This window comes from Panthera leo, chromosome D4 (assembly GCF_018350215.1).
Source record: "Panthera leo isolate Ple1 chromosome D4, P.leo_Ple1_pat1.1, whole genome shotgun sequence".
Taxonomy (NCBI): Eukaryota; Metazoa; Chordata; class Mammalia; order Carnivora; family Felidae; genus Panthera; species Panthera leo.
Window position 1 is genome coordinate 81,824,834 of NC_056691.1, and position 13,291 is coordinate 81,838,124.

At 37.7% G+C, this 13,291-nt stretch overlaps 1 protein-coding gene across 4 annotated transcripts in view; it reads right to left on the bottom strand.

Annotated features, from left to right (window-relative positions):
* Positions 1 to 12,920, bottom strand: part of RC3H2 (ring finger and CCCH-type domains 2) — a 52,393-nt gene extending 39,473 nt beyond the window's left edge. For all 4 annotated transcript variants that reach the window (XM_042912001.1, XM_042912000.1, XM_042911999.1 and 1 more), the window contains exons 1-3: positions 12,564 to 12,920; positions 5,869 to 6,166; positions 1,658 to 1,775 (exon numbers count right to left, since the gene is read on the bottom strand). In XM_042912001.1, coding sequence (XP_042767935.1) covers positions 1,658 to 1,775; positions 5,869 to 6,099 — 349 coding nt within the window. In that variant the 5' untranslated portion in view covers positions 6,100 to 6,166; positions 12,564 to 12,920. The remainder of the gene's footprint in view (positions 1 to 1,657; positions 1,776 to 5,868; positions 6,167 to 12,563) is intronic.
* Between the last annotated feature and the right edge of the window lie 371 nt (positions 12,921 to 13,291).

Here is a 13,291-nt window from a genome sequence, read left to right on the forward strand (position 1 = left end):
TACTTAGAAGATCTTGGGCAATCTTATTAATTTCTTTAAATACTATCCATATGTTAATAACTCCCAAAGGTACAACTTCTATACCCCTCCTTAACATACATCCACTAGTTATTCAATAGCATCCAAATGAAGATTTGACACCTCAAACATAACACGACTAAAATTTAATTCCTGATCTTCTCATCTAAACCTGATCTACCTACAGTTTTCCTTGTCTAAGTTGATGGCAACCTCTCTTTCCAGGTGCTCAGACCCCAAAACCCAAGAGTCATCTTTGATTCTGCTCTTTCTCTCATACCCTATGTCCAATAATTTAGGAAATCCTCTTGACTCAATCTTCAAAATATATTCAGGCCATCCACTCACTACCTCCACTGCTACTAACCTTGTTCTATTAGCTTATTAACCAATACTCTGCTCCTAACCTTGGCTTCTACACTGAATTCTCAACAGAGCAGCTAGACAAATCCTTTAAACATTGGTTAGATTGTGTCACTCCTCTGCTTAAAACCCTACAGAGACTACCCAATTTTACTAAGAATAAAAGCTCAAGTCTTTAAAATGGCTTGCAGGTCTGTACATTATCTGGCCTCACCATTTCTTTTCATCTGTCTCATACTATTCTTCCCCTCACTCACACTGCTCCAGGCACACTCTCCTATTATTGTTCTTTGAAGACGCTAGGCGTGACTAGAGGACTTTGCTATTTCCCTTGTGTGGGACAGTCTTTTCCCAGGAACCTACATGGCTAACTACCTCACCTCTTTCATCTCAAGTTTCAAAGCTACCTTTTTAATGAGGCCTACATTAACCACTTTATGTAAAATTGCAACGTGCCCTTGTCCCCTCACTCTGACATTTCTGATCCCTCTAGCCGTATTATTTCATTTCCATAACAATTATCAATTATAACATATAATCTTTTTATTCGCTTATTGTTTATTATGCTTTCTCCATTTTCTAAAATGTAAATGCTACGAGGGCAAGCATTTCATTAATGTATGCCAAGTACCAAAATAGTGCCTGGCACTTAGTACAGGTTCGTTAGATATCTGTCAATAAATGAATGAATGAATGAACAAGGTAGATAGGCTAAGTTTCTCAAGGAAGTGACTATGTTCAAAATATTGAACAGTACAAAGCACAGAGCAGGTATAAAATAAATGCTTCATTAATTAATCTATGATGTGCTGGTCAAGGGTATGCAGTGATGAATAAGACAGAATTGTATTTGTCATCACACTTAAAATAACTTATTGCACTTACATGCCTATCTCCCCCAACAGACTGAGGGTTCTGTGAAGGCAGGGACCCTAACCACCATAAGTGCCAAACAAAATTGAATTAATACATGAAATTGTCTTAGTAGGACTTACTAAAATTAATATTCTGCTACAAAACTATTAATGAATATAAATACTGTATAAATCTCAATATGTAGTGTGTCTGATGAATTCTTAAATTAAAAACAATACTAGCTATTTTCAGAAAATAATACAACGCTCTCCATCAGAAAGTTTTCCCAAGAATTCTCCAAACTCATTTTTTAAAACTCAGAATTATTTAATAGAGTATCAACATCAAGTCTTTCAAGGTAAAAATATTACCAAGTCCTGCTCACCAGTAAAACACTTTTTTTGTGTAAAGGGGAACTTACCTTTACCTCCACTTAGTGGTTTTAAGTAGAGTGCCAAATCCTCAACACATTTCTTTGCAACCTCATAGTGTTTGTTCTCACCTAGATTACTTAACTTTATTGACTGATGATCTGGTACCTAAAAACAAAGAAGAATGGAAGAAATACATTTATCCAGCTCATGGAACTTTTATTTATATATTTGATAATAATCTTGGTGTGTATAAAATTATAACACAGAGGGGTGCCTGGGTGGCGCAGTCGGTTAAGCGTCCGACTTCAGCCAGGTCACGATCTCACGGTCCGTGAGTTCGAGCCCCGCGTCGGGCTCTGGGCTGATGGCTCAGAGCCTGGAGCCTGTTTCCGATTCTGTGTCTCCCTCTATCTGCCCCTCCCCCGTTCATGCTCTGTCTGTCTCTCTCTGTCCCAAAAATAAATAAAAAACGTTGAAAAAAAAAAATTAAAAAAAAAAAAAAAAAAAAAAAAAGAAAAAAAAAAATTAGAACACAGAGATAATACATCAAAATAGTTTAAGTAAAATTGAAGACAAACACATAGCCAAACTGCTAAGAACCAAGGATATTATACTTAACAGCAGGGGCTAAGTGTATTAATAAATGGAAAAAGAAGTTAATATCATATCAATGTATATTTAAAAAAAAATTTTTTTAACATTTACTTATTTTTGAGAGACAGAGAGAGATAGAGCATGTGCAGAGGACAGGCAGAGAGAGAAGGAGACACAGAATCTGAAGCAGGCTCCAGGCTCTGAGCTGTCAGCACAGAGCCTGATGCGGGGCTCGAACTCAGGGACTGCGAGATCATGACCTGAGCCGAAGTCGGATGCCTAACCGACTGAGCCACCCAGGCGCCCCGATCAATGTATATATCTTAGGGTTGATAACTATGGTAGAATTTTGACAGATGTTAACATTAGGGGAAGCTGCAGAAAATTATATGGGTTCTCTGTATACTATTTTTTGGAAGTTTTTAAAAAAGTTTTTCAAAATAAAAAGTAGGAAGGAAAAAAACCACTTAGCACCTTCTCACTATATAATTTTCTTATTTTATTTATTGCTTATGGTCTGTCCCCTCTTGGTACAACAAGCACCACAAGACACAGTATTCTTTTCTTTTCTATGTAAACTCCACCACCAACTTGGGGCTCGAACTCACAACCCCAAGATCAACAGCTGCATGTTCTACCAACTGAGCCAGCCAGACACCCCGCAAAACACAGTATACTTAACAAAATGTCAAAACTTGGGATGTAAACTGCAGCTCTGCCACTTCTATGAGTGACCCTGAGTAAATCATTTAACTGCTCCAAGTTATGGTTTCCCTATTTGAAAAATGGAGATGAAAAATCCCTGTTTTATAGTGCCACTATGGAAATTCAGTTTAATCTAACAATCATTTGCATTTATGGAGTGCTTAATATCCAAACATACTTGCAGGCACTAGGCATGTATCGGTGAGCAAAACAGATAAAATTTCTTGCCCTTGTACCTTACATTCTAGTGAAGAGAGGATGGAGCCAATAAATTTAAAAACATTAACAAATAAGTGGGTAATAATGATAGAAAGTGGTAAGAATTACACAGCAAAGATAAGAGGGATTGGGAGTGCTGGAGAGGAACTGCAATTTTAAAAGGGGTGGTCAGGATAGGCTTCCTTAGGAATCATGACATTTGAATAAACACTTGAGAAAGATGATAAACATTCTAGACAAAGATAACAGTCACTACAAAAGCCCTCAGGTGGGAACATGTTTGGCATATTTAACAACTGGCTAGGAAGCAGTATGGCTTAAGCAGAAAGACTGAAGCCAGTAGTAACAGGTGGGGCTTTAACAGTAATAGAAATCACATTGTGTAGGCCTGCAGACCATTAAGGACCAATTGAGAGAACATTTATAAATGATAAAACATAGTAACTGACCAACATAGCAGACATAAAATGGTAGCCAGTATTATCACAAAAAGTCTCCAATATTGTATTAGATCTAAGACGCCACTGTTTGCAAAAGGCACTGTGGAAAAAAATGCTGACAATTATGATATATTATTGATTACAGATGCATCTAGATTTCAGAGTGTCTAACTGGAATACGGACATTTAAGAGAAACATGCTTCAGGGCCACCTGGGTGGCTCAGTCGGTTGAACGTCTGACTTTGGCTCAGGTCATCATCTCGTGGTTTGTGAGTCCCATGTTGGGCTCTGTGCTAACAGCTCAGAGCCTAGAGCCTGCTTCAGAGTCTGTCTGTCTCTCCCTCTCTCTCTCTCTCTCTCTCAAAAATAAATAAACATTTAAAAAAATATATGCTTTAAAACAAACACTTCAAATATCAAGATACTAAAAGAATGGAGTATTTTTAAAAATTTATTGTTTATTTTTGAGAAAGAGAGACAGAAGGCATGCACAAGCTTGGGGAGAGGGTCAGAGGGAAGGAAGGAGAGGGGGAGGGGGGAAAGGAAGGGAGGGGGGGAAGGAAGGAAGGGGGGAGGGAGGGAGGGAGCGGGAGGGAGAGAGAGAGAGAGAGAGAGAGAGAGAGAGAGAGAAAGGGGGAGGGAGAGCAAGCTGGAGAGGGTCAGAGGGAGAGAATTCTAAGCAGACTCCACACTCAATGCACAGCCAGATGCAGGCTTGATCCCACAATCCTGGGATCATGACCTGAGCAGAAATCAAGAGTCAGACGTTCAACCGACTAAGCCACCCAGGCGTCCCAAGAATGGAGTATTTTTAATTCACTGAATTTTCTAAGAAGTGATTAACCAGAAAAGTCCTTACTTTCTTGCTTTTATATACAGTGCATGATGTACAGAATTTCATCTTCTTCCTCACCTGTAAAATGGGGATAATAACTAAACAGCTAAGGTAAGAATTAGTAATGATTTAGTAATATTTACTAAAATTTTTACTAAAATATTAGTAATATTTACTATCATACCTAACATAAAACAGGCCCTCATTTAATGGAAATTATTAAAAATCTAGGGTCTTGCTCTGATTCACTAAAATGATTATAAAAAAGAAATATTTATTTTATAACACATGAACCGAAAAAACTATACAGAATTTGTTACAGATACTCTGGAAATTGGTTTTCTCTCTCCCTCTCTCTCTCTCTCTATATATATATCCCCAAATAGACCTTATTTTCTTGTTTGTAATAATATCCTAAAAGTCAAGTGAAGTTAAAAAGAAAATCCCAAAACCTCCATTTGAGGATCCTAGTGGGTTGATATTTGGCCAAAGTTTTGATTACATTTCTTTTTGTATGCAATAATAAATAAAAGCTTATATATGATTATTTAAAAATCTTCCTTGGGGCGCCTGGGTGGCTCAATCTGTTAAGCGTCCAGCTCTTGATTTTGGCTCAGGGAATAATCTCACAGTTTTGTAAGTTCAAGCCTCATGTCAGGCACTGCACTTACCATGAGGAGCCTGCTTCGGATTCTCCCTCTCTCTCTGTCCCTCCCCTTGCTTGTGTTCTGTCATCTCTCAAATAAATAAACTTAAAAATAATGTTATCCACCAAAATCACTTATTTTTGAAAAATATTTATTTTTGAGAGAGCGCAAGTGGTGGAGGGGCAGAGGATATGAAGCAGGCTAATGTTGACAGGTTGGTAGCAGTGAGCCCAATGTGGGGCTCAAACTCACAACTGTGAGATCACAACCTGAGCTGAAGTCAGACGCTCAACTGACTGAGCCACCCAGGGGACCCACAACCAAAATCACTTATAAACATAAATTTTGACCACAGCATTGAACACAATGAAATATAAAATTATAATAAAATTTATGGTTTTGCCTAAGGATTTATGACATTATCTAAAAAAAAATCTTTTGCAGAATACAATCATGGTGTCAGGTATGATGAATATTTTTTATGTCTCAAGTATCACTAGACACACGTTGTACCCCTTAATGGACAAAGTTCTATAATTATTGCATATACCAAATTAGTAAAATCTTATTTATTTATTTATTTATTTATTTAGAGAGAAAGAGAGAGTGCGAGAGAGAGAGTGAGCAGGGGAGGGGCAGAAAGAGACAGAAGAGAGAGAGAATCCCAAGCAGGCTTTGCTCTGTCACCACAGAGCCCAACACGGGGCTAGAACTCACAAACTGTGAGATCATGACTGGAGCTAAAATCAAGAGTCGGGCACTCAACCAACACAGCCGCCCAGGTGCCCCCCAAATGAGTAAAATCTTGAAAGCTTACCTGGGCTCCAACTAACTGGAGAAGTGCGAAGTTGACAGGAAGCACATCAATGTCTGTGTTGATGGCAGTCTGGTCAAAAGGACAAGCTTTTCGGTGAAGTTTATTCAAGCAGGTCTTGCAGACAGTGTGTGAACAACCTAAACTGATGGGTTTGTGCACATTCTCATCAAATTCATTATAGCAGATTGGACAGGACAGAAATTCTGTCCATTGAGCTGCCTGTACAGGCATTGTGGAAGCTGGATGCTCGGGTTAGCAGTCTAGCAGATCATTATTTTGCTGTGTAGTGTTTTGTGAGCTGGAAATGGACAAAAGTAAGAATTAACCACATATTCATCATTCACCTTGAAAGAGTTAACTGCTTTAGTCAACCATCACAACTTCAAAACCTAAAACATTCTGAATAATTATATGCTTTGGATGTCTTTAAGTCTATTTGCTGAATTTGTTAAATTTCTGAAATTTGGTCCAGAAACAATATCTGAATAGTGTCCTTTTCAACTAAACATGTTTATATTGGTTGCTCATATAACAGTTGAGTATCAAAGCTTTCATGTATTTTTCTTAATGATCACATCAAATTAGTAGATTAACTTTCCACGTTTCATTTTTACAAACACAAGTTACTTTGGGTTGCTTGAGTGTTTTGGACAGCTACTGCTCCAAAACATATTAAGAAATGGCTTAAGATATTGGACTTTGAAAACTACTGATCCAAAGAATACTGTAGTGAGTCAAGTGTGAAAAAACAGCCACCTGAATGACCAAGTCAGTCAAGGATATGTTCAACTTGGCAGCTTCACAAAAGAGGAAATCTCTGGTCAAGATTTGACTAACAGGCTAACAGAAGTAATGAAAATCAAAGTATGTGAGATATGATGATAGAGCAATCTGTCCAAAAATGGAAAAAAAAAAAAAAAAAAAGAAAACAAAAAACAAAGATTCTGACCTTAAAATACAGTGCCAAAGTTAAGGTGGGGGGAAAAATGTCTTACAAATCTAGAATGTGGCTCCCCACAATACTTTTGACAAAACACACCATTTAGTAAGATACATATATACAACCCAAAACTGTCAGGTCCAATGACCAAATATAGAAAAATAAATATTCTCATCTAATAATTCTAAGCATAAAAAAAGCAAAATATAATTTTTTATTTTTACATACGATTAAAAGGCACATGTAAAAAAAAGATTGACTTTTTCTTTTTCCTAAGATTAAAATGCTTATCCCATAATTTTTAATAAGATAAAATATCTGGTACCAAAACTATACTGTACTCTAATTTAAAATCTTTAGGTACCTAACAAACATTCTGCGTTTCACAAATTTTTCATATCTTCCAATTCAAAAGTTACATAAGTCTGACAAAGGCACTCTGGTGAACAAGAAATCCAGGTATTTAGGGCAATTAAATATCTAATACTTTATTTCATAAGAATGTTTACCAACCCAGATATCTTAGTTCCACAGAAATTAGATGTGTAAGCCTACAGTCAGATCAAGACAGAAAAGTATGTAACTGGTTCTCCAATATCTCCACATCCAAATGAAGAATTCTGTTAGCCTTTATTGTGCTTTTATATTCACATAAACTAAGGTTTTAAAAAATATCTTGGTAAATGAATCACAGGGCTTGTTATATAAAAAGCACCCTGTACAAATTTCTCCTCAAACATCTCTAATGCAAAGTATCTAGTATCTTTATTTTTAAACTAGTCAAATCTTGCAAGTTATATTTATTTTGTAACTTTCACCCTTCCATTGCCACACCTATTAATGCCATCAATCTTAAAACCAGTTTGCTTTCAACTTTAGAGATGAGTACTAAACAGGTGAACATATCATTTCCTGGAACTATTAAATGTCAGTTTTCTAGGCTGCAGAATTATATAAGGAAAAGGCTTCTGAGGAAGAATGCATCTTATCTTAAATCTACTACTGAGAGCCTTAATTTAGTTAATAACCTGAACCAATAAAATATTTATCAAAACAAGATCCTACATCTATTTTTTCATAACAGCCACCTGTTTGGAAATGCTAATTTTGTGGTATCATAGCCACTGCGTAATAGGAAACTAGCAGCAAATACTCTTTCCTTATTTAGTTTTCCAAGATCATCCTGAAATGCTTTACGTTAGTAAATTGGGGGTAGGGGGGCACTTAAGTTTGAACTAAACATAACACTATCTTTCATATTTTCTTTCACCTGTTTTCAGTATTTCAAACTACTCAAGAATACACTTGATAGTTTCATGTCGTAACATCCTATATGCGCTTCTATGTCTATGAACACCAGATGCCACAGTAAAATTAATACTGAGAAGTTTAATTTCTAGTAGAAATTGAATATCTTTAAAAAAAAAATTTCTGCCAAAATTAGTCAATAATCCCGTCAAATTCTCCTGCTATGTGTCAGATTCTAACTTTCTGACGGGAAAAGAATTACTAAATTTTTCTTATGTAAGACATAAGGAAAGCCTTTTTTTTTTAAATGTTTTTCTTAAGTACTGTTATCAATAAATTCTAGATTCCTCAATTAAGATAGAGACAAAATTTTATCTAAAACACAGAAGCAGCTTATATAGTCCACTAAAATGTTTAATTGGTGATGGCAGAACTTTCATTTATTTAAAAAAGGCACTTTGCAAACATTTACCTAGAAAGCATTTTTTATAACCGAAAATGATAATAGCCCATTGTCTTTAAAATTTATTTTAATTTTTTTATGTTTATTTATTTTTAAGAGAGAAAGAGAGAGCACAAGAAGGGGGTGGGGGTGGGGGGGCAGAGGCAGAGAGAATGTGAAGCAGGCTCCAGGCTCTGAGCTGTCAGTGCAGAGCCCAATGTGGGGCTCAAACCACGAGATCTTGACCTGAGTTGAAATTGGACGCTCAACCAACTGAGCCATCCAGGTGCCCCTCTTTATCATTTATTTTAAAAAGTATCTACATGAGCCATGGCAAGCTAAGAATACATACCAATGCGTAAAACTTCTAAATTTTTACTAATAATTCTATAGTAATTTACTTAATTCTATGTATGTCTAAATTGCTAATAACATTTAGTTAATAGTCAAGTAAAGTATCCAACCTGAAGATACTCCCAAAACATCTCAAACTGAGATAAAATGGATTAAAAAGCCCACAACTAAAAAATGAAAAGCCCACAACTCTAGATACATAGAGACTATTTAAGAAAAACATTCTAATTAAATTACTTGTATTAACTAATTTCAGCTACTAGTTAGTAAATTTGAAGAAAGATGATAAATCATAGAAGAAACACTACGTTAGAGGTAGACCTTAAACAGATTTTTCCTTAAGTAATTTTTCGAGCTCTAAGTTCCTTGTTATAAATACTAACTTGTAAAATAGGAAGAGTAATTAATAGACATCTCTCATATGATACAAATTGCACATTGCTTTATTAAGAGCAAACTGCATACGAGTTAAGTACTTTCATTTTTTGTTATTAGTCTACCATGATATTATGCAGCCAGTTCTGGACTATGTCTCCAGATTTTAAAATGCCAGAATAAAGTTTATGCTTCTTTCAGTATTGTATAATAAAAAATATCTAGTATTTTACAATTCTCTTCATAAACACATGAACATTAGGGCTCAAGTCTGTTAATTAAGACATTCATTGTTTTCATTTTAGTTTACTCATATGAGGAGTTTAAGCTACTGAAATGAAAAGTACCAAAGAGTACTTCTCAATTCAGAAACCTTACAAATAATTAGTTTTGGACTTCAAAAATTATATTTAAAGCATTTTAGGTACAATTGAGACCTTAACCTATAAAACAAGCAAACAAAGCCAATGGAAATAATGTGCACGCTCTAAAACTCAGCATTCAAACATACTAAAAGCACTAGAGAAAAAGGAACTGAGGTACAATTTTAAAAACTACTAATATAAATGACTTTAGTATAAATTAAGAAAGCTATAAGACTCAAGTTGTGTTTTTTTTTCCTCTTAAATCCACTATGAGGTTGAACTCAGTTTGTTAATCAGTATGAGATTTAACTTTCTGTGTCTTCTAATAGAACACTAATGGGATAATTTTCTATTTTAATTAATATAACCGATAAAGTTTTGCATTAGCAATGACAAGACAAACAATGTTTATTTTTGAGACAGAACTTACTCACTTCTGCCTATCAAATAATGGCCACTGGATAATTTTACCCTTCAGATTACCAAAGTCCTTATTAGCCTTTTTGATTATTCTGATTGCAAGATGATATTCTGTCAGGAAATTTTTGGTTTTCATGTGTCTACTTTGATTCAGATAATTTATTTCTCAGAAGAGCAGTGATGCTTTAAACAGTGCTAACAGAAGCACAATGTGAGCTGCAAGTAATTTAAAGTTTTCTAGTTGTCATATTAAAAGAGGAAAAAACACATGAAATCAATTTTAATAATATAATTTATCCCAATTTATCCAAAAAATCATTTCAACATGTAATTAATGTAAAAAATTACTAAGATAGTTTAAATTCTTTTTTTTTTTTGTACTAAGTCTTTGAAATGTGGTGCATAGTTTATTTTACATTTACACCACATCTCGATTCACACTAGCCACCTTGCAAGTGCTCAACTGTCACATGTGGCTATTGGCTTGCACTGGACGATGCAACTCTAGAGTACTTAAAATTATAAGATAATACTCAAAACTAACTTTTATTCAGAATTTGAGGTGAAAGTCACAACTACACTTAAGAACTTTTCATCAAACTAGAAAACCCAAGGAACATAATGATGTGCCTTACAACGTTTATGAGGCAGGATGCAAAACATTACTCTTAATTTTCAGCTAGCTTTATTTTACCACATGCTTCCTTTTTCCATAACTAGAAAGTGAAACTTCAACACAGTCCAACCAAAACAATAAGTGCTTACTATAACAAAGTCTTGCTGTAAGTTTATTTATCATTCTTAGACACTGCATACAATGTTGTTGAAGTTCTATTTCTGAATATAAAATTTTGTGTTAAAAAAAAAATGCTTCCCCCCCAAAAGAATTTTTGTTAGCTTTTTCAAACTGGAAGATACAGCAAACTGCAAAAGCAGAAAGTGAAATAATGAAAACATATGAACAAAGGACATAAGTCTTATATGTCGGGTCAACACAACAGTAATAACAGATCAGGAGGAACTCAGAGGATCCACTAATGAACAGGACTGTAATTAAACCTTCAAAGAATAGGAGGCAACTTGAATTTTAACATCTGCTTTTTCTAACATGTTTGGAATATACATTTAACATATTTTGTCCTAGCAATTTTCCAAACTCTAAAATTTGGGAAACATCAATCTCCAAATTAACAAAAATACCAACATTTAAAAATGGTCTTTGACAGGATTTATGGCCTCTATTTCTTAAAAAATCAAATGTGGAAGTAAACAACACAAGAAAGAGATGCTATAAAAGTGGTGTAGCTTTTTAGATAGATTTTTAAAAAAAGGTAATAATGGCAGAATCCATGAACTTTTCTTAACGTTTGAAGAAGCCTTAACTAAATTTGCAAATTTAACGAGAAAAAAGCTGCACAGACTAAAACATTCGTTTCTTTGCTTTTGGGTGATATTATATCAGTGCAGCGTAGCAACATCAGCAATCAGGTTAATCAAAAGTTCCCATTGGAACTTAATAGTTTGACTAATGCAAAAATGGAAAAGAGACTACTTAAACACTTTATTTGGAATAAAAAGTCATTCTAATCACAGCGGTTTGGGGGAGAGTAGGAATTAAAAAGAAGGGACCCAGGTAAGGGGAGAGTAGGAACTAAAAGAACGGAACCAGGGGGTTATTTAAAAAATAAAACGGGCTGGGAATCACAAGATTAGATCTACTTCATGTCAGTGATTACTTGAGACTATTTTGGTGTCAAGGTTCTACATGCCAGTATCTTACACTCCTCTGTGATGAGAAGGATGGAAATGACAGCTACTCTCATCTTCTCCCTTCCTGAAAGCTAAGAGCAGAGAAAAGTAGAGCTGCTTCTGAGAAACAAAGATGCTTTCTACCATTCTTCTAAGATGGTGGAAGAGTCTCCTTAAGAGGCTTCCCCAAGAAGGAAAAATGAAACAGGGAAAGAAGAAAGCCACAGCAAAATTCTCTGGCCATATTTCATCCCATAGGACCGTCACAGCCACTGTGCAACCACTCTGGTCCGGCTATCTCCCTCCCAGGAGGTTAAGCTCTCTCAGGGCATTGTTTGGCCGTGGTCCCTATTTACCACTCAGATCGCCTCCACCATCCCTGCGCTGAGATCTCGGGAAGCCCCAAGACAGAAAGCCGAAAAGCTAGGAGAGGACTTGGTTTCGAGGTCCTCCTCCAAAACCCCTCTTGCTAAGTGGTGTAGAAAAGGGAGAGAGAACCCTGGCCTTTGCTTGGGTGGGTTCCTTAGGGGTCAGTGGGCTCCCCTCGGCCGGTGTCGAAGGGAGGTGGCCATTTGCGCCGGGCGCTCGGTATTGAAAAAGCCCTACCAGGGAAAGGGGCCTCCGCAGGCCCCGGACTCCGGGCCCGGTCCGAGTGTCAGGTGCGGCCCTCAGTTCCCAACCCTCGGGGCACCGACGACGACAGCACACAGGCCCCGGGCTGCGACCGGTCTCCCGCCCGACCGCCGGGGACTTAGGGACCCAAGCTAGGGCCCGAGCCGCATCGTGCCCGCCCCCGCCCTACCTGTGGGGGCCCGGGCGGGGTCGCTAAGGGCCGCTCCCGGGAGCCCCGCGACGGCGCGGCTTGGCGACGGAGGCGCCTCGTCTCGCCGGGGCAGAGCTCGGCGGCGGTTTCACGACCTCAAACTCCATCGGGAGCTACAGGGACAGCCCCGTTGGCGGCGGCGGAGGCCGCGACGGGGCCTCCTCCTCCTCCCTCCGCCTCCGCCTCCTCCTCCTCCTCCTCTCCAAGGAGGCGGTCCTGGAGGGATCCCGACCTAGATCTCGCGAGAAGATACTCCCCCTTTCACGCGAGATCACGCAGGACAGGGCGTTAGGGAGGTGGAAGGGAGGAGTAGTGCCCCCCGCCACCTGGACTGCGCATCAGCTTCCCTCTGGCCGAGACTAACCACCCCCGTCACGTGACTAGGGAGCCCCGGAGCACTGTGGGAGGTGCTGTTAGGAGGCCTAGGCGAGCCGAAAGGGTTGATGGGAAACTCCCTGCACCTTCATCAGCGCCTTGAGCTAGCCTTTAACACTGCTGTGAGGCAGTGCCTGACTCCCCTCATGAAAAAAGTGGTCTCCATTGAGCATAATCCGATACATCTATATTATATGCACTCGACCATAATTATACACTGACTCATTCCCCCAATCCTTCCACATATTTGACAATCTCCCTATTAAAAAAAACCAAAACAACAAAAAAAAAACCCAGCATTTGCTTGCCAGGCACTAACAGATATCTATTAC